Genomic DNA, 22,310 nt, shown 5'->3' with positions numbered 1-22,310 from the left:
AGCCAAAACGGTTGCATGCTATAAAGGCATACATCGATAGTGGGGCTATAGGAAACTATGTGGATCGAGAATTGGTCTCTAGGATAAACCTCCCTCTGCGTCCTAAAACCAGCAAAGATGTCATCACCACTGTAGATGGAACCGAAATTGCCTCTGGACCGGTAACACATTCCACAGCTGAGGTGACACTTGTAGGTCCGGATGGCCATCGGGAGGCAGTTGTGTTTGATGTGATCAAGGCTCCACAGTTTCAGCTTATTCTCGGAGTCCCTTGGTTAGAGACACATAATCCTCGAATTGATTGGCGAGCGAAGAGAATAACCTTCCCGGATTGTGCACAAACCTGCTACCCAGAAAATCCAAAGATTAATCTAGCATCAGTAACCTCTGTCCCCGTGCAACTACCTCCAGAGTACCAAGACTTTCAGGACGTCTTCCAAAAGGAACAGGCCAACGCGTTACCTCCCCACAGATCGTACGATTGCCAAATCGATCTGGTGCCCGGTGCACAACCCCTTGTAGCAGGATTTATGCCCTTACTGAACCTGAGAATCTGCATTTGAGACAATATTTAGATCAATACCTCGCCAATGGTTTCATTCGCCCGTCAAAGTCCCCGGCATCTTCAGCTTTGTTCTTCGTGCCTAAAAAAGAGGGCGACCTTAGGACTTGTATCGATTACCGCGCATTGAACCTGATAACTGTTAAAAATCGTTACCCTCTGCCTCTGATCCCTGAACTCCTTGACCAGGTGAAGGACGCTTGCGTATACACCAAGTTAGATCTCCGGGGGGCTTATCATCTGGTACGAGTAAAAGAAGGCGACGAATGGAAAACGGCCTTCCGTACAAAATATGGACTATTCGAATATCAGGTGATGCCTTTCGGGTTGTGCAACGCGCCTGCTGCCTTCCAATTCTTCATGAATGATGTCCTTCGGGAACTCATCGATGTCTGTGTTATCGTGTATATCGATGACATTCTTGTGTACTCCTCTTCGGAATCTGATCACAGAAAACATGTCAGGGCCTTCCTAGAGAAACTGCGCCAGCACAAATTGTTTGCCAAGCTGGAAAAATGTGTTTTCCATACCACCGAGGTTGAGTTTCTCGGATTCATCCTGACACCTAAAGGGGTCCGAATGGATTCACGGAAAGTGGATGCCATCCTCAAATGGCCATCACCTAGTTCAGTGAAAGGTGTCCAAAGCATGCTTGGTTTTGCCAACTTTTATCGCAGGTTTATCCCGGAGTTTTCACGTGTGGTGCAACCCATCACTGCACTCTTGCGAAAAAATAAACGTTTTGAATGGACCGAGGAAGCCGAACAGGCCTTTCAGGAGTTGAAAGCTAAGTTCACGTCCGCACCTATTTTGAAGCACCCGCGTCCTGATCTCCCATATATAGTCGAAACCGACGCGTCCAGCTTAGCCATGGGAGCTGTCCTGTCTCAGAGAGACCCTGAAACCAACCAACTGCACCCCGTAGCATTTTGGTCCAGAAAGTTCTCACCGCCGGAGATAAATTATGCGATTACCGATAAGGAACTATTAGCCATTAAGTCCGCCTTTAAGGCTTGGCGGCATTATCTCCTCGGCGCCCGGCATACCATCACCGTGATCACTGATCACCGAAATTTACAATATTTAAAAACTGCCAAGGCCCAATCGTCTCGACAGCTCCGATGGGCTTTGTTCTTTGCTGAGTTCTATTTTGTAATCACTTACCGCCCCGGTTCTAAGAATGGTAAGGCGGACGCTCTATCCCGAATTGGAATGGAAGAAATAGACACAAACTCAGAACCTGTGCCGATAATTCCCGAACAAAGAATTTTGGGAATAACCACTTTACAAACCCTTGACGACATTCAAGCACGAGTAAAACAAGTCCTGGACTCTTCAGCCTTGCAGGATTGGATCAAAAAGGGGTCTAACTTTTCAGTCAAGGATGGCTTACCTTACTTCCAAGGACGCTTATTTTTGCCAGAAAAGGAATTGCAAGAACTGGTTATTTCCCGTCATCATGACACCCTGATGGAAGGACATCCTGGCATTGCCAAAACTGAGGAAAAGGTTAGACGACAATTCTGGTGGCCTTCCTGGCGAAAGGATATTAAATCTTTCGTGATGTCCTGTGGAGTTTGTGCCCAAAACAAAGGTCAAAAGACAAGACCCGCCGGTCTTCTTCAGCCCTTAGACATTCCACCAGCACCTTGGCACACCCTGTCACTAGATTTTATCACGGACCTGCCCTCTTGTAATGGTTACAATACTATTCTGGTCGTGGTGGATTTATTTTCCAAAATGGCCCACTTTATTCCGTTGAAAGGATTACCTTCAGCCTTTGTTCTTGCCAAGGAATTCCTCGAGAATATCATCCGTTTGCATGGATTCCCGTCCATACTAGTCTCCGATCGGGGAAGCCAGTTTATTTCTCATTTTTGGAAAAAGTGTTGTCAGCTGGCACAAATCGACGTAAGACTCTCGACCAGCCAACACCCACAGACCGATGGTCAGACGGAGAGAACGAACCAGACCCTTGAACAATTTCTACGATGTATGTTGCACCAATCGGAGGGTAATTGGAAGGATATTCTGTGGGTGGCTGAATATGCTTATAATAACTCGATACACTCTGGAACGGGTCAAAGCCCCTTTTTTACCCTATATGGACATCACCCTCGTACTTCAGACTTGGACTCACCTTCGAGCCTTGAAATGCCGGCAGTGGATCATTTGCATTCTATGATAACTCAAGCCTTCAAGGATGCAACTGCACATTTGCAACATGCGAAAGAGAAATACAAAAAGAATGCGGATCTACATCGAAAGGAGGCGCCTCCGTACCAAATTGGGGATCAAGTATGGTTGGCTACCAAACACTTATCGCTCAAGGGACCTCGAACTTTTAATCCAAGATATTTAGGCCCTTACTCAATCAAAGCTATAATTAACCCAGTAGCAGTCAAGCTCGATCTACCAGCCAACATGCGGATTCACCCCGTTTTTCATGTGTCACTTTTGAAACCAGTACAACCAGGAACCAGATTAATAAAGCCACCAGACCCAATCCTGATAGATGGAGAGCCAGAATTCGAAGTAAAGAACATTTTGGATTCCAAAATCTTAAAATCAAAGCTTTTCTATCTAATTGATTGGAAAGGGTACGGGCCTCAGGAAAGGTCTTGGGAACCCAGTGATCACGTACATGCACCTCGGCTGGTAAAAAGGTTCCATTGGAATTTCCCAAACAAACCGAAACCTCCAGAAGGAACGACCTTGGGAGGGGCCTTGTGGGGGAGTGCTGTCATGATGCCTACCCCCGGAGCATCAGGCCAGGCCCAGCACCCGCGGAAGCAGGCATCATGCCCTCGGGTAAAAGCCCAGCAGCTCCTTATAGGGACTCTTTGGACTCAGTCCTGGCGCCTTTGGCGCCAGGCTCATGTTGGACATCAGTCCTGGCGCCATAGGCGCCAGGCTCATAAAGGGAGGTGTTTTGTGCACTTACCTGATTCAGACCATGCTGCACGCTTCAGGCCTCCCTGAGACCTGAAAGGGACTATTTTTTCATAGGGACTATTTTTTCACTCGGGCGTGGCCAGGGAAGGATACATACCTAGTTGGGGAAGGATACATACCTGGGACTTCTTTGGAGGCTATTTAAGCCACGCCCAGACAGCAGCTCATGCTTCGCGTTGTTCTGCTTCCTGCAGCTTAACGCTCACCGTGTCTGCTCCTGCTCCTGGACTACAGCCACGCCCATCTTGAACCTGGAAGACCTGCAAGGAAGGAAGAGAAGAGAAAGGTGAAAACCAAGGATTATTTCAAGCTTCTTACCTGCATCCGGAATCTTCTCGCCAGCATCCCTGAAGGAAGACTTCAATTTAAAAGCATTGTGTTGCTCGCTGCAGCGCCACGCTTCACTCACCTGTCCTGTCCTCGAGACATCTCCCGGCTCCATCGCGGCTGTCAGCATCGGACGCCACATCTCTGCACCTAGGGGAGAGAGGAAGAAACAAAAGGTGAGCAGAAGGACACACAGAAGGAAAGCCTGATTAACAGCCATAATACTTACCGGCTTTTCTTCCACATTTCGGGTCGGCACCGCCCCGTTGGCAGGTACCGTACCCCGGCCCCTATGGGGAAAGGACTAGAGACATTTCAGAGGAATGATAAGGGCATCTAGAGGGATCGCCCTCATTACTACTCACCTCGGCTTAAACCGGGTTTGGAGGAATAGAGAGGAACGGAGGGGGGAAAGGGGGAGCTAGCACACCGTTCTGCAGACTGTTAATCCCCTTTCTCATCTGCAGAAGGATATTCCTACGGGCCAAGGAAGCACGATTTGGAGGTCCTGTCCAATCGGTGTTCCGGGTCCTGCGCATCACGCTAGAAGAGGCCGCAGTAATCCAGACTAGATCAGCGCCCCCGTGGGAACCAGGTGGGCGTTACAGAATGTTGGAGTTCCTAATAGCCTATGTGACTATTACTCTTTCTCCTGAATAATGTTCCAGACTTAAAATAGTGAACAGAAACATGTTGAGCTATACCCTGTATAATTTATTAGTCTTTATAGAAAACAGGTTGTAAACAGCAACAAGCCGAATAACAACTAAAGAGTTTCCTTGACTTCTTATCGAATTTACTCTCATTAACAATATTACCATCAGTAGGAAAAAGCATGTCACAGACAATATTTATAATAGTTTTTACTTGTAATAATGTATGAATTTTCATTATATTTTCACTGTTTTTAGAGAATGTGTTTAATAAATAATTGATATATTTTGTAAAACTTTCATCAGACTCTTTGAACTGTTGTATTATCTATATACCTTTATACTTTGCTTAAAGATTACCCTCACCCTGAAAAAGGTAGGGATTTCACTATTGAATTAGTGACCATCGGGACCCCCCTAAAATTTAGAGAAAATAATATATCTATGCCATCTTCGATGTCTGGAAGGAAGGTGCAAAAGGAGATATCACCATCCCCAAGCTAGCAGTGGTAATAGTAAAGCTACCGTCAGGCACCAACGCTCTGCCTTTCACTGGCTTGCCACTCAGTATAGTGAAGGTGGAATGGATGCGGGGGGGGGAAGCAGGGGAACGACACTTTAAACAAAGCCACTGGTAGCACCACAGTCTAATCAGACATCTAAACATTAACACCTCTTTGTTATTTAATCCTCCTGTGTATTGCAGGGACTTAGAATTTAATCAGACCATTGTCCCCCTCAAATGCCCAAACACTCAACCAAACCTCCATTAGACATATTCCCCACTGACTCCTCTACTGGTTGCTTGCACATCTCTTGCTTCCAATTGCTCACCCTTGTCCTCCCCTGTTAGCTCCCTGCTCCCATTTACTCTGCTACCCTCAGTATGTTCTTCCCCCTATGATTGTAAAGTGCTCTGTTGCTTCCCGATGCTAGGTCAGCATTCAATAAATACCCTAATAATAATAATATTTCCCCCATAGCCCACCAGTAGACCACCAACGTTATCCCTCTACTCACTCTCTGTTGCATTTGCAAGCTGCTTTCAATTTTGTAAATCCAACACATATAATTGTATGGACCTCATGCCTTGTGTGAAAGTGAGCTGACTTAGCCATGAAAATGTTACCTTCATCAGGTACTCCAGGATGAGTAGCTTGTGCCAGACAGAGCCATCCGTGAGGCTGCATCGAGTCCCGCCTCTGGATCTCCTTTCCCCGTTTCTGCATGGGGATCTGAGTAGTTCTGGATACTGAAGGATCTGGACAGGAAGCAGCTTCCTGCTGACTCCATGTGACCACTTTGAGTCCCACCAGACCACAGCACTAGCTAGCTCATCCAGCGCCAGCCTTCGCCCCACCACGGGGGAACTGATATTCAACTCTAAAAGTCTGTCTAGGTGAAAGGCCAGGACCTCCATGAGATGTTTGCTGTCCCAGGATAAAGCACAAATGACTGTCTCACACCAGCCTGTTCCACCAAGTTGGGGGGCTGGAAGGTGGGACTCCAACACCAAACCAATTGCACTTTCCCACCTGGTGAACTTGAGCTGCCTCTGGATTTTGCTGTGAGTCAACAAACTCATGCTTTCTTGGTCCTTGAGGTTTACCCACTGGGTGAAGTTTGTGAAGCTATTCTGGTGGGTCTCTGACAGCTTGGTTGAGGTCCTTTGGCTGCACCTTTGGTTCTTTGAAAGACGTCCATTACCTTTGTTAAGTTTGGCACATCCTCCACAGAGTAGTTGGTGTTTGTCTGCCAATGGTTTTGATGGGGCATTGCCGGCTTCACCCTCAGCATCAAACAGCTCATTGTCATCCCCAAGCCACCACATGCCATTAATGGATTTGTCCTTCACTGGCTTCCTGTTGAAGTGCCCCTGTTCTTCTAGGGTTGACTCCAGGATCTCCAACATCGTCTTGATCTTCTGATGCTTGTGGGGGTGGCTTCCAACTTGCTTAGTCTTCGGCACTCGTAACTTAAGGATTTTTGAGCCACCTTTTTGGGAGTTAATGGGATGTGTCTTTGGGCTGTGATTGCTTTCGGGAGGTTGCTGGGTGAAGTGAAGCACAAAGACCACTGATATCAGGAGGCACACACCACAGAAAACCTTCCACATAGGTCTCCTACGTCTCCCCATTTTACCTACCAATCAAGAACAATGGGTTCAGTCACAGAGGTGCAATACAAGATTATTTCACTCAACAAGGACTTCAACGGAATCAAACTTTCAAAATACGATTACGAGACCAGATCGGCCACATTGCGTTACTCAACAGGGGGACATTGACACAATTAGCTGCATTAACAGACACATTATACTGACAAAATGATACGGCAAGCAGTTCTTAGTAGTAGCCATACTCGGGATAAGTTGAGCATCCAGTTGAACGGATAATCGTTTTAACAAGCAGGTCATTCGCTCACTCGTGCAATAGGAAGAATCGCCTACAGAAAGTGGTAATTGTTACCAATTGTGTGATGCTATTGGTAATCTCCCTTTCAAAACATTTACCTACCACTAAGGGCATCTTTAGCCTACTATGGCCATCACTCCTAGGCTTGGTTAACGCACAACCAGAAAGAGGTGCCCTCTTTCAAATTATAAGATGTATCCACTATCAGGAGGCATGGTAGAGGTAGCGGAGTGTATAAAAGCTAATAGGATAAGCGACACCATTTAACAATATTTCAGTCTCAGCACTTCTCTGCACAAGGGAAGAAGCAAAAGAGAAGCTCGGGTGCTTTAGGGACAACTATGGAAGTCTAAAACCTACCCTGAACATTGGGGCTACAAATGAGGACTATTCTGACCAAATTAGGAGTGTTAAGAGCAGATAAAATGTCATTAGCCGTATTGCAAACTAAATTCTATTATGAATTGGGCGATGAAGCAAATAGAACTCCCCATTAAAAAATTAAATCTGCCAAAACAACGGCGCAAAAAGTGCACGTTGAAAATGGAAGTGTGCAAAAAAAGACAGACAAAATCATGAGCATCCCATCAAATATGTTTTCATGATTGCAGTTTCTTCAGTGTTGCACGTTTCCATTTTTTTTAAAGGGCCACTTATTGCACCGTCATTTTCACAGATTTCCCTTTTAAGGAAGCCCCATCTAACCCACCACCTCCAATCGCATACCCTAAACAAACAACACATATATAGTTTTAAAAAATGGGTGACGGCGGCAGCAAAAAGGGCACGTTCAAAAAAGCAAACCTGTAAAAAGCCGGTGGCAAAAACATGGCAAGCGGTTTGATGGGTGAAGAGTCTAGAAAATCATCGATTTCATAATGATAAGCGCAAGGCAAAAGAGGTGACAGTGAAACCCTAAGGAAGGGATAAGTCTTGCTAGCTCAGAGGAATGGATTGTGAAGAGCAGAGGTCCAAGGACTGATATGATATGATAAGTCATTTATAACGCGCCTGTACACATGTGTTCCTTGGGGGACGCTGACAGGTAGAAGGGTGGTGGTCATACAGGGGACAAGGCCTAAAAAAAGAAGTGCAGGGACTCATTAGCATACGCAGTGGCATGTGACATCACCAGATATTAGCATATCAAGGTGAAATATGCACATTTCATTCAATTGGCTTTACATTACTATACGAATTGCATAGGGCGAATGGCATTTGTCTTTAACAAAAATCAACACACAAAAAACCAAGAGAGGATATTTTCTTCTAATAGTGTTTTGCAAATGTTAAACGGTGTGCATGGTTTGAACCCCAAGAATCAATAAGAATGTTTTCCCTGGAAAATGCAGTCCCGAAATGTGACATTTCACCTTCACTTGTTTGCTATTTTTTATCATCTTATCTGGGGCAGTGGTGAAGTGCCTGGCCGACGAACCTGAGGATGGCATAAGTTCAAAAAAGACAAGAAATGTTTCTTTTTATACACGCTACCCAGGGGGACTGCGAGCACCACCCGCGTGTAATGTCGACTTGAGCCCTAGGGTCCGAGGATTTCATGCTCCAGCAGATTTTAATATGGTGACCTTCCAGGTAAGAGCATATTTGTGAAACCCAATCTCCGAGAGAGAGAGAGAGAGAGAGAGAGAGAGAGAGAGAGAGAGAGAGAGAGAGAGAGAGAGAGAGAGAGAGAGAGAGAGAGAGAGAGAGAGAGAGAGAAGTGGCAGAGAAGTCCAAAATGACAACTATAGAAGAGCGCTTGGAGTGGTGAGCATTAAAGAGAAAGTTGAAGACTTTGAGTGCAATCTCTGTGAAGCCGCACAAGCATGGAACTCACTCCCTACTGACCTTAGATGCCCTCTCCCGTACACCAGTTTCAGAATTATCGCCCTCAAATGGCTTTGCTCGAATGACCTATAACATCTCTCTTTCCTGACTTGCACAACTCAAACTCTTATGACACACTTTCCTGCTCTCCCAAGTGCAACTATAGGCCACCCATCTGGTGTTTCACTTCATTTTCTGTAGTATACGCTATCTTTAAGAATGGCTGTCACTAATCCTGCATTGTACCTGTCTCCCATACTGTAATGTAATCTACGTAATCTATGTAATCTATTTAATCTATGCACGCACCAACTATGTAACACTGTAACTAAGCTTTGAGTATTCTTGTACCACTGCGCCCAGCTGCCCTTGGGCTTGGTGCGCATTATCAAATAAATAAATAAACAAACAAACAAACAAACAAGTGTTTATTACAGAAGCCAGATTGAGCTGGATCACCAAGGCCATTATCTTCAAGGTACTTAGTGATCCGGTTGAAGACAAACCTCCTCCAGGATACGGTAGTAGACAATCTAGGTTATCGCTTGCCTAGATGTTTGGGTCAGCAGAGCATTTTTTTAAAAGGGGTTGGACTGTTGCAGATTTGGAAGAGGCAAAGTATAGTTCACCAGAGAGAGAAGTTAGATAATTCAGAAAGATAAGGGCTGGTGATTGGGTCTTTGACAGTTTGAGGAGCAAACAGGTAGAAAGGAGTGCAAAATGGTTTGCTGCTGCGAAGGATGGTTGCTAATTCCATAGGAAATGGTAGGGGACAAGTAGTTGAAAGCAATAAGGGTAGGGGGAGAGGTGTTGGACAGAAGAAGGGTGGAGAAGGGAGAGAGCCAGAGGGCTGTGATAGTGTCATGACTGTTTAGACAGTTTAGAGGAAAAGTAGTGAGTAAAGGCATCAGAGAGCGAGAGAGAGAGAGAGAGAGAGAGGGGAGGCAATGGATATTGGCTTGGGAGGTGCGAGTAGAGCTTGGAGGGTAGATGAAAGTTTGTGGTGGGATAGTGAATAGAGGATATAAGGTTTGTGAAGAGGATTTGGCAGTGCAGAGGAGAGGACGGCAAGGGCATTTTTGGAGGCTATGAGTGAGATGGGGGTTTGGGATTTGCACCAGTGCCATAGGTCACAACCCGTGTTTGTTTTGAGGGTCTGGATCTCATAGGTGTTATTCGTGCTGAGGACGGGGATGGGAAGGTGCAAATCTGCATTCAGAAACCTGTTGGTCAAACTGAGTCATAAGTGCACAGTATATAGGGAGCCAAAACAGTGAGATGAATAGGAGGAAGGATTTCAATAGTTCAATACTCAAACAAGGAAGAGGTGATGTCAGGGGAGAGATGGAGTCAGTGCTGAGTGCCTTATTGATAAGGAACCCCACACTAGTACCCTTGCCAGTGGCTTGGGGAGAGTGATTGACAGATGAAATCATTTTATTCTGCTGTGGCCAATAACAATTATTATAACAACACATTGGGCCTCATTCCGAGTACGGCGCTAACCAATGGCGCTATTAACGCCTTGGTTGACGCTGTACCCGGACCGGCAGCGCCTTGGTGGATGGCGGAATTACCGCCCCATTCCAAGGTTGGCGGGGCGGTAATTCCCCAATCCCCATTTACCCTTCCCCATTCCCATTCTTGCCCCATAGGGCATAATGGGAGTGGGGAAGGCGTCAATTACGCCACCGTAAATTACGGTGGCGTAATTTACATCAAGGTCCCTTAGCGCCATGGTTTTTAACACCTGCTAAAAGCAGGTGTTAAAACCACCATGGCGCAAAGGGAACTCGGAGTATGGCGGTAAGGGATTACCGCCACCGCTCTCGTTAGCAGTGGCCGCTATCCCTTACCGCCATGCTCGGAATGAGGCCCATTACCTTAAAAGCAATACCCCCAAATCCCGCCAACATATAGAATTAAAAACTAGCCCAATTTAAAACGCCTAGATACAATTCTAAACCAAAAAACCATTTCTTTTAAAAGAAACTTTTACAAACTCACATGCATCGGATGCAAAATCAATATTGTCAAGATTCATGAATAAGCACTTTGCTTCCCTCTTTGCCCTATCTTGATTTTCAATAAAATGTTTCTTAAGCCATTGCCTTCTAGGATCACACAAAATAGAGCAAAGCAAAATAAATTGTAGTAAGTCTTCATCAAGAATGAGTTCACACATGCACTCCTTGTTGCCCTTCAGCCAGTTTATTCTTGCCAATAATGGTCACGCGTTCCAGCGAATCATAAGTGGTATCCTTCTGTGGCCTGAGGATCAGAAAGTGCCTGTACAATTTTTGTCAGCTAAACTCTGACGTGAGGCTACAAAAAATTCAATTGATAGTAAACTGCAGATTTGCTTCAACGTGGCGGCATGTTCTAACTGCGCCGCCCTACCTTTCCGAGCTTGTTTAAGTGACGCAATATTAAAAGCCTCTCCCGAGTCAATGCCCCATTTCTTCGCTACAGCTACACCCCGTTTAGCCCAGGAAAATATATCCTGCACTGACGAGGATACAATTTTTGCAACTACATATATCATGTTTGGGTATTTTTTTTTGCTTTTAAAAAGGACTGTCCACTCCCCTCCTCCCCAATTCCAAATTTATGCTATTAGCCGGGGTGCTAGGAGAAAGGCCGGTCACTTCCTCAAAAAAGGTTTGGGTGTAATCCAGGCTCGAGCAATTGGCATAGTCCCAGGTTTCGTTACCATATAGTAAAGACAAATGCACTTTTGCCTCCATCCCCATTTCAGTAATAAGCCCCGAGCAGTGGGGGCATTACTGCTTCAGGTAATGCCCCGGAGCCCATAGCTACAGGCCCCAGTGAAGCGAGGGCCTTAACGCAGGCCCTGAGGAATTTCCTGAAGCCGTAATGCCCCCCTCCTGCGAGAGGCTTATTGCTGTTAGTACCCTGGCCCATAAAACCAGGGTAATAAAAGCATTTATTTTTCATTTGCGAAACACTCTGGCATTTTACAACTGAAAAGAAAAAAAAAGTCTGTTCTTCCTTTCCATTGCAGCCATTGTATACGTAGTCCCTTCTTTCTCCCTTTCCATAGCAGCATTAAAAAAATACAAAAAAATGTCATCAACAAAAAATTGCCACCACTGAAAGGAAGAAGGGACTACAACTAGTGTTGTCGTGTTCCATGGCAGCGTGTCTCAGATCGGGAGCAGACGTGCTGGGGACAGAAGTGCTCCCAGCGTGTCTGCTCCCAAAAAGGAACCAAAAAGAAGTGAAGTGAGGTGGGTGCCGGAAGGGAAATCTGGTGGGGGAAGATGGCAGTCTCCAGCCCTGAGGAGGCTCAGGACAGAGGGTAATTCCCCCATTCTGAGCCTCCTCTTTGGCTGGGAGGCTGTCACCCCGCCACCCGGGGCCAGGTACTAATAGATAGTAATCCAGTGTTTTGCCACCAAATCTGTAATAAAATCTTAGTAATACCCTAAAATTTGTCTGGGCCCTCTTTACAACCATTCTAATATTGGGAGACCAGCTGCTAACTACATTTTAATAATCCTTTCCAAAGACAGAAATTGCAGTCTTTGTCCGATTCAGTTCCAGGTCATGCTCCTCAAAAAACCTAGCCGTATACAAGCTTTGTTGTAAACCTGTCTGTGTGGGGTCAATCCGTGCTGTATCATTGGTATACAATAATGTTATTTTATTATTATATATTTTTTTTAAACTTTCTTTATTGGTTTTTCACAAAAGTAAACAATAAGGCCATGCACCGGCCATCGCGAAGAAAATCTCCCTGCAGCACTCCATCACCCTCACATTTCTTAACCCTCCCCCCCTCCTACCCCACGGGCAAAGGTTAGAGGTCAAAACAAAAGTCAACGTTACGTGTTTTCTGAGAAATTGGCTTCACGTTGCGGTGAGGACAGCTGACTATTCTCCGGGGTCAACATCTGTGAGTCCAGATCATCTGTGGTCGATATCAAGTAAGCTATGTACGGACCCCAGATGTCTGGAGGGCGCGCATTTAGTGGCAGCGTCTTAAGGAAACTGGATTCCACATCCTGACAGTACGTGATGTCTTTTAGCCAGCGTTGCAAACTTGGAGGTGGTCCTCTCCCCCAGTTGCATGCCACTTTCCTGCATGCTAAGATGAGTAGTAGGTTCGCCAGCTTCCGAACAGTACTTGGAAGGTGTTTGGTTAAACCCAGCATCGTAAATATAGGTTCAGAGTTCAGTTGCGTTCCGACTATCGCTGACGTCTTCTCCAACACCATATTCCAGAATGCGGCCACCACGGGGCAAGTCCATGCCAAGTGCATGAAGTCTGCTTTGAGGAATTTGCATCGGTTGCATGATGCGGATATCGCCGCTCGTTGGACATGGAGCTTCGCCGGGGTGTGGTACACTTGGTGGAGGTAATTAAACTGAATCTGCTTATATCTTGTATTCATTGCTACTTTTTGAGTGAGTCTCAATATGTAGTTCCAGTCATCCTCTGCAATCGTCGCGCCCAGTGACCTTTCCCATCTCCTTCTGGCATTTGAGTTTGGTAGCTTTGCTTTGGTCAGGAGGGATCTGTAAATGTTCGTTATTAAACGGCCTTCTCCTTGAGCCTGTATTGCACTGTGCAGTAATGGCCAGGTGGGAGGTTGTTGTGGAAAGGTGGAGATGCTGACCTGTAGAGTCTGCCGTAGCCTGGAATAAATGAAAGTGTCTAAGGCGTTACATCCCCCATGTCGCGGGCTTGTTGTAGTGACAGAAATGTGCCTTCTGGGAAGAGGTTGCTCATGGTTTTCACCTGCAATTTTTCAGTCCATTGATGAAATACTTTTTCTGCGGTGATGGGAATTCCTGGAATGTGGTTTACTGGAAGGAGGGGGAGAATATGTTTTGGACCTCACTTCTCTTGGCCATCCTTTCCCAGATCATGTATGTTGTGAAGACGATGTTCATCGGCGTTCGCGGTGCTTGTAATTTTCCTAAAATAATGGCACGAAGGAGGTGGGGGGCCGCCAAAGCTCTTTCAAGCTGGACATGGGGCCTGACGAAGTGCGTGGTGTATCAATGACTGAGAAACTGAGCCTGGGTGGCCCAGTAGTAACGTTCTATATCTGTGAGGGCCAGTCCCCCTTGTGTCACCAGAAGAGACAGTGTGGTATATGCCACCCTCGCTATTTTGCCCACCCATATCAACTCGAGGACCATGCTCTTGATACGGTGTAAAAACCGTTGCATCAACACCAAAGGGATGTTCGAGAAAAGGTATAGCAGTTCCGGAAGGATAATCATTTTAACTAGACATACCCTCCCCCAAAGCGTGAGAGTAAATGATTTCCACCTATTCACTTTAATTTGAATAGCATCTACTGCTCTTTCGTAGTTATCTCGCATGATATCACGACTGGACCTGGACATAAAGATACCCAAGTACCTGACTTGTGGATGTTGCCACTGGAAGCCAAAGTCGTCCACGAATTTGCTGGTGGAGGCAGTTAGATGGAAGATCACAGATTTTGAGTTGTTAATCTTCAGCCCTGAGAAATGGCCAAATTTAAGCACTGTGCGCATTACTGGGTTCAGGTTTTCGTTGGCATCGTGCAGAAAAAGTGCAATGTCGTCAGCGTACAGGCAAATGATCAGATTATGTGGGCCGAAGGAGAGGCCTCTATGAAGGTGATGGAGTCTAAGATCTGAAGCCAATGGTTCCATGACTAGGGCAAAAAGCAGTGCGGACAGTGGGCAGCCCTGTCTAGTTCCTCTCCGTAGGTATATGTCGGCCGAGCATTTGGTGCCCTGTGTGATGCTGGATGTTGGCCGTTTGTACAGGAGAGAGATTAGATGTATGAATCGCTTGTCGAGGCCCATGCGTTCCAGGACAGTGTAGAGGATGGGCCATTTGACCGATTCGAAGGCCTTTTCGGCATCCAATAGTACAGCTACTGCTTGGCTCTCCGGGTCAAGGGCTTCCATCACATCGTACATTCTTCTTATGCTGAATGATGTGTTTCTGCCCAGGATGAAGCCTGCCTGATCTGCTAACACCATGGCAGGCATCAGTGGCAGCAACCGTTTGCTAAGGATCTTTGCGAAAACGTTATTATCCAGGTTTATTAGTGATATAGGTCGTCTTTCGGTTTGCCGGGCTTGTGGAGGAGAATTATGTTCACCATATAGAGTGTTGGTAGTAATTGATCATTAACCAAGGCCTCGACATAGAACTATAGCAATAGCCAGGAGGTTTGCAAAGGATTTATAAAATTCGCCTGTTAAGCCGTCTGGGTCAGGTGCCTTTGTGTTTGGTAGTTCCTGAAAGACTTCTAGAATCTCTTCAGTAGTGATAGGTCCATTGAGTGGCTCTCGGAGTTTGGCACTCGTCCAGTACAGTTAAAATTGTGTCCAAGTAGCGTGCTAGTTCAATAGGATCTGCTGTATAGGGAGAGTTGTGTAGACCTTGGTAAAATTGACAGAACATCTCCACAATGTCCTCGTCAGCGTAGACGGGATTGCCGGTGCAATCGAAGACCGTTTAAACCATTGTGGGTTTCCTCTCTGCTGCCACGAGTCTTGCCAGGAGTGCTCCGGGTTTCTGCCCTTCGCCATACTGGCGGACCTTGTGATGACTAGCCAGACATTTTATTTCCCTTTCAGCCGCGGTTCTGTATGTCTCTAGTTCTTTCTTAAGTGGTGCTAGATTGTGAGGGTTGTTGGTGGAAGAAAGTAAATGTTCGAGTTCCTTGAGGCGAGTCTCGGTCGAGGTCAGCTCTCTCCTCACCAATTGGAGGATCCCGTTTTCCTTTGCTAGACAGACTCCTCTGAGGAAGCACTTTAGGGTTTCCCAGAGTGTCCCTGCTGAAGATACCGAACCCTGGTTGACCTCGATAAAGGATACTATTTTGGTTAGGAGTTCATCAGCGAAAACTTGGTCTTTAAGTGATCTGTGCTTGAACCTCCAGTGGGGTCTACTGGTACTAATTCGGGACGTGACGCATTCCAGGGTTACTGCTGAGTGGTCCGATAGGGATCTGGGAAGGATTTGGCAATCACCCCATTGAAAACGGCTGTGTGAAGATACAAGGAGGTAGCCAGTCTTGAGCTGGTTTCGTGGACCCAGGAATAGAAAGTGTACTCTCGGGCATCCCAGTGCTTGTGCCTCCAGATATCTCTGATATCATAAGCTTTGAATATCTCGGTAATTTGTAAACTCACTCTGGAGGGGGGAATCTCCGTGTTGTGTGACTTATCTTTGTTGGGATTTAGTGGTGTATTAAGGTCTCCACCCCAGATGACTGTGGTTCACTTGTTCAATTCCAAGTGTGTCATCACCCAGTCAAAGTTATTGGGGCCATCGGTGTTCGGGCTGTAGGAGTTCACTAGAATAATTTCTTCTCCATCAATAGATCTACCCTCCTTATCTTTGTGAGTCAGCATTATCTTAAAGGTGGTTGTCTTGTTAATTAGGATGGCAACTCCCCTGGTGTAGGAGGAGAAGGAAGCAAAGTACCTGTGGCAGCCCCATTCTTTGGGCCAGAGATTTTCAGAGGTGGGGCGCAAATGCATCTACTCAATGAAGGCCATGTCAATCCTGTGTCGGCGTAGATACTGCGTAATTTTCCATACTTTGGTTGGCTGGTTGCCTCCTTTAATGTTCCATGTGGCTAGGTTGAATATGCCGGTTTTCTACTCACTTTTCTAGCTAAGTCTTTAAAAGCCACTATGCGGATTCCGGGCAATTGTTCTCACGTGCCCACCGGATGTTGGCCAACTCTCATGGGTGTTGGTAGCGGTACAAAGTTCTAAATCGGGGATGGGTGCAGGGTGACCCACTCACGACTGGTGCATGTGTAACATTATAAACTTCACTGAACTTGACATTCCCCAACTTGCCTGCTGTTTTCCCTCCCCTCTCACGAGCAACCCCCAACCTGCTCGTCGTCTTCTTCCACCCCATTAACATTAAACTAGTGGACTTTAACTTTGCTGTGCAAGGGGCACAGGGGGCCTTCCAAGACATGCGGCCCCAGAGTATTTGGGCCTCATTACGACCCAGGCAAAGGACCATGGTGCTATTAGCACCATGGTCCTTGCCGGTGTCCGCCATGGCGGAATGGGGAATTACCACCCCATTCTGAGGTTGGCGGGGCGGTAATTCCCCATGCCGCCATGGCCCTTCCCCATTCCCATTTTTGCCCCATAGGGCTCAATGGGAATGGGGAAGGTGCTAAGTATGGTGCCGCAAATTGCGGCACCGTACTTAACACCAAGGTCCCTTTGGTAAAACCAGCCGTTAAGGTTGGGTCCCGCAAAGGGACCTCGTAATTAGGCGCTAATAGGTAAAAGGCTGCGGCGCCGTTAACCCATTGGCGCCTGGGTCGTAATGAGGCCCTTAAGGGTCCCCGGTGGGATTGTTCTTGCATATGTGCTTTTTTCCATTTCTGGCAGATGATTACGGCGTGTTTCTCCGCGCTCTCTCTCTCTTTGTGGCAATCCCGGGTTGTTGTTTGGTGGTCTGTATCCTGCCCGGTCTAGGTACGAGTTGGCTTCTTCGGGTAACTGGAAGAATTGGGCCTTCCCGTTGTGTTGTACTCAAAGCCTGGCGGGAAAGAGCATCAAATAAGGTATCTGGTTGTCTCAGAGTCTATGTTTAACATTTGTAAAGGTTCTCCTTTGTGCCTGAACGTCCGGTGAAAAGTCTGGGTAGAAGTGGATGGTATTGCCATCGTGCTGCATCTCGTCTTTCTCTTTCGCGAGTCTCAGGATCGTGTCCCTGGTCTTTATAATTGGGCAATTTTGCAATGATTGGCAGGCTGGCCCCTGGAATTGGCTTTGTTGATGGGATTCTGTGGGCTCTCTCGACGACAAACAGACGTGACAGTGCCTCCGACCAAAAACATTCTGTGCACATTGCTTCAACATGCTCCTCCATTCTCGTCTGCAGTTGCCATTCCCCGACTCTGACAATGTGCACGTTGTTTCTCCTGGAGAGTCCCTCTAGGTCCTCACTGCGTGCATTTGCCGTTTTCATTTGAGCTTCCAGTGTGGACACTCTGGTCGCTAGGGCTGTTGTGCCGTCATCCAAGTCGGACACTCGTTCTACCATGTCCAGATGTTCGGCATGGTTGTCAAGTCGATGTTGTAGACGATCCACCTTGGAGGAGAGACCGTCGATTTTGCTGTCAAGATTCCCAATCCCAGCTTTCAGCTCAAGGAGGATCTCTCTGATATCGTGGAGTTGGGAAAGGTCATCTTCCTGAGGAGTTTCATGCGTCAGGGACTCTGATCCGTCATTGGATCGGGGCTTTTTGGACGCATTGCTGGACTTGAAGTTCAGCTTGCGTTGCGACTTATCTGTCTTCCCCACAGTGTGTGCACCCGGGTTAGGCGCTGGTAAGAAAGTTGTGATAGCCACGAGATGGTGTCTTTTACAGCAGATGCTAGGCTGGTTCCAGAAGGTCTCCTTGAACTTGATGGCTGGTGTATAAAGGAGATAATGAGCTGTCAGGACAGGTCCGTTTCTGGACCAGTTCAGAGGCTGATGATCTGCCAGCTATGCAGCCAGGATGCAATTAGAGATAGAGGGATTTTGGAATATGCGTAGTTATTTGGTATACAGACCGGGGTACTTCTATGTCTGTCGCTCAACGTTGTTCTTATTGTGAACTGGCTGTTAGGACACCCACCTGGAGGGAGGCGGGATGTCACCAACCCTGGCAGCTCTACCCTAGATTTCGGCTCGCCGGGAGAGGATTCTCCCGACGTCCGAACTCGCTTCCCTGTTTCAGTTCCGGGTGCACGCCTGCGCCGCGGTACACGGCGGCCGACGGCTTGTGTGTGAAGCCTCGTTCTCGCCCCGGCAGGGCCGCGGCGCATGCGTGGGCCGGCCAGCGTTTCAAGATTCGGCTTCATGCCGTGGGCTGTAAATAGCGGCTGAGTGCAGGAGCAGATCGCGTCTTAACGCGATTTGTTCCTGACTCGCTGTTGTTTTCGATTTGTTTTGCCTGCTCCAGCTGCTACTTCCCAGATCCTGTTTTCCTCCCTGCACCTTTTGGTTCCTGTCCTTGCCAGATCTGGGTTCCCTGGTTCCCTTCCTTGGTTTCCCAGTTTCCCTTGGGAGGGTCTCCCTCTCTCCCTGGGTACCCTTTTCCCTGAGGTTCCCTCTTTTGATTTCCCCCTGGGTTTTCCATTGCTGTCTGCCGCACCTGGGTACCAGCTCTGCCTGTTTTCCTGCTTTAGGCCCTTTGCTTCTCTGGACTCCTGCCTTTGGGCTGACCATCTGAATCACCTCTCCTGCTCTCCCTGGATTCCATAGTCTGGACTTCATCATTCCACCAGTTTTCATCAGCTTCTCAGAGTTCTGCTATTGACAATTTTCTTGGCTTCCTCTATTGAACTGTGTGTGCCTATTCCACTACTTGAAGTCAACCTCTTCAACCTTCAACTTGCATACTGAGATCCTTGGACTTGCCGTCAACATCATAACCTTCCCTGTCAGTGCTTGCACTGTCTTGACGTCACGTAAATCCGCAGGGAAGAGTGTTCGTGGCATCAGGAGGTGGTCCCCATCCACCCCTGTCCAATCAGGGCTGGGTTGGGGCTGCTATCTTGCGTCACCTTTTCATCTAATGGCTTCCTGACCAACCAGCCTGGCCTCTCCAGCACGGACGTCTTCCGGAAACCCAGGTACGTCACGGTCACGTGATGCACAGCTTAACACTGGCAAACAGGACTGTCTGTGACACACACTGCGGTATTGGATTACTGTGGAGGGTATAGTCGGCCAGGCTGCGGTGTAATGTTCTTAGTATGTCTTACAATGGGGGAATTCTTCCAAATCCGTGACAATAGGAGCAGTGTATTCAATTATACTCTGTCTGGTGGATGCCTTGTTGCCCCTTGCTGCTTCTTGCCTGCACCCGCATCTGCACGGAAGGGCGTTTCACGGCTTGTTGATTTAAGGGAACGCTCTGCTTAGTAGCCGCGTCTGGGGCGGTCTATGCATCGGGGTGGTATGCGCGGGGAACAGGGGTCACAGTACACCACCTCGCATTCATTGTCAATGAATGTTCGTGCTTAGCGTGATGTACGTTTTACCCTTTGTGACGGCTGTCTCCTCTCTGTTTGTAGTGATTTCCGCTGGCCATCGCACGTGTTCTACTCCGGATCTACTGCAGGATTACAAGCTTGTACGGCGATCGGAGTAAGTGTTCTGTCACTATACGCCTTGGTGATCCCTGCTTGGTTATGACCCGGACGGGTGATATATATTTGTGATCTTTACCTGCGTATCAATGAAAATGCGAAGCAATTAACTTGCCTTCTCCTGGTTTCTGGTTGACTCTCTCCATGGGCGTAGCAAGAGGGATTATGTAGTCGGTCCTTCACCATCCACTACGCTTCCCGGTGACTCTCTCGGTATATGGAAGTCACTCAAAGTGCAGTACCTTAAATGTGGGGGATCTCCGGGTCCTTGATTGTTATGTGCGCCTCACTTTGCCCCAAGGAACTCTTGCGTGGGCTTACTGTAGAATAACAACTCGACCACTGTCCCCGATCAGGCAAGTGTCTCAGGAACGTTGGAGCTGCGTAGTATGGTGATCTCTGATTCCCTTGTTCCGACGTAATCTCTCACCAGGTTGGGGCGAGAGCTGCTCATGACTACTGCCAGCTTTGAAACTCTTGGTCTGTAACGCCGGGGGGAGAAAATTCTTCCTTCCATGTTGGCTCTGTGTGTTACTCGCTGTCAGCGGGGGCCGGTGCCGTACCTTAGCTGTCGGAAACCATTCGTGGGTCGCGGGAGGGCTGTCAGGCCGCTGCACCCTTTCTGTCAATTCTTGTTGGCGGGCCGATGTGCCTGCCGGGTGTCCACCAACAGACCCTCGCTGGCAGCACAGCTGGTGTCCATCGCCTCCACCTACTTGACTCCCACAATAAGGATCTTGCCCGGTATGCCCTCGTTCTGGCCCACCAGTCTGTCTCTGAGGCGGGCTTTTGTGGTGCGCAGCTCTCAGCCACCGGCGACGGGGTGTGTCAGTGCTTGGTCCTAGCAGGAGCGTGGTCCTCGACCCATCAGGGGGAGCAGGAGCGCCTTCCCGCTGTGTTGCTTTGGGCTGTTCACTGTACAACTGCTTCACTCTGCGGGCTCTGCCCACCTGCCCGCGGGAGGCACTCCCGACAGCAACAGGGAAGCTGGGGCCCAGCGGCCTCTCGGGTGCGCTGGGTGATGGCAGACATGGTTCACGGTCACAGGAGGATCGGGTCGCCTCGATGCCGGTCTAGATATTCACAGTTGTACACAGCAAAGGATATAAACCATGGACCGGTCTGAATTCCCACCGGAGGAGCTAGGATTAAACATGATTCATATGGGCCGCACAGGAGCTCACAAGGGAGCGGCCATCTTGGTTGGCTCTCTAGCGCCCTCTCTCATTGGTGTACAATAATGCATCGTAACTGACCCCTTTTAGAACTGGATTAACTGGGTGACCCCTCACACTTGTGCGCTCAATGCCTGCAAACAGTTATTGAAATAGTAATTGTATTCCTTGTTGGATTTAACTAGAGGTGCTTTGATTAGATGAAAAACTATGTAAAGGTTACAATCTTATTCAGTCATTGCATACAGATGCAGTGATGAACAGCCGACAAAAACCTCATTGTGCATGTGCCTCTTGTTTCTCAAGCCTTTGGCTTCCTATAGGCAAGTTACACAATATCTGGCGATTTACCAAGATAATTCATAACAGAGACCTATAGGAACATGCTTGAGTTTACCCATCATGGGCACTGCTCCCAGCTTCAGTTGAATCATATGTTAATAGCCCTACAGGCACCCTAGTTTGTCTTTAAAAACAAACCCAAACTCACTCCCCACCTTCAAATCCTTGTCTACAACCGTCACTAGACCGGGCACACTGGGATCTATGACAAGCCCCATCTCAGCTTGCTCGTACCACCCCAGTAGACTACCACCATTCCTAGAGACAAAAACATCTGCTTCCGAGAACTTTCCTTTACACTCCAGTTTACACTTGACTTCACCCATGATCTCATTCCTGGCTCCCCTGTATTTACTGGCCCTCACCCTGGGCTTAATTGTTCCGCTTTCCGACAAAGAGTCTTGACCGGGTCTCTCAGGCCACAATAGTGTAATCCGAACCTGTGTCTATTAGCATGGGAACTGTGTGGAACTCATGGTTGCAACAAGTAAGACAGACACATGTGATAACAGTTTAAGGGTGTTTATTGGACAATGAATTCTGTATGCAGGTTGGAAAATCACCTATTCTAAACCTAAATCTAAGATGGAGCAAGCGTCAACCATCAAATGAAAAATAATGCAGTCCTAGTGAAAGGGGCCCCTAGGGGTCCCTCGCGTTATGGAAACAAGGCAAGTCACCACACACGATAGATACGCCAGACACGAGGTTGTATTCCCAAAGCTAGGGTTTATTGCAAAGCAAATAGTCTCAGTTGGCCAACTCGGTCTCACGCCCCGCGACGTGTATCTCTAGACCTCGAGGGAAGCAAGAGAGCGAATTACGTACATCAGTTACATATATACAAAATGCATATCATACAATCAGCTGTGACATGTTTAACACCCCCCTT

At 47.5% G+C, this 22,310-nt stretch overlaps 1 protein-coding gene across 1 annotated transcript in view; it reads right to left on the bottom strand.

The window, feature by feature from the left end:
* The window catches only part of LOC138447836 (Golgi-associated kinase 1A-like), a 280,368-nt gene that overhangs the window by 167,940 nt on the left and 90,118 nt on the right, over window positions 1-22,310 (bottom strand). Inside the window, exon 2 of the mRNA XM_069604247.1 lies at window positions 5,627-6,639. Within this exon, the coding sequence (XP_069460348.1) occupies window positions 5,627-6,634 (1,008 nt within the window). The 5' untranslated portion in view covers window positions 6,635-6,639. The remainder of the gene's footprint in view (window positions 1-5,626; window positions 6,640-22,310) is intronic.

This window comes from Ambystoma mexicanum, chromosome 1p (assembly GCF_040938575.1).
Source record: "Ambystoma mexicanum isolate Mex_15411 chromosome 1p, UKY_AmexF1_1, whole genome shotgun sequence".
In the NCBI taxonomy this organism is placed as follows: Eukaryota; Metazoa; Chordata; class Amphibia; order Caudata; family Ambystomatidae; genus Ambystoma; species Ambystoma mexicanum.
Note: the sequence above shows the minus strand (reverse complement) of the source record. Positions and strands in the feature narration are given on the sequence as shown.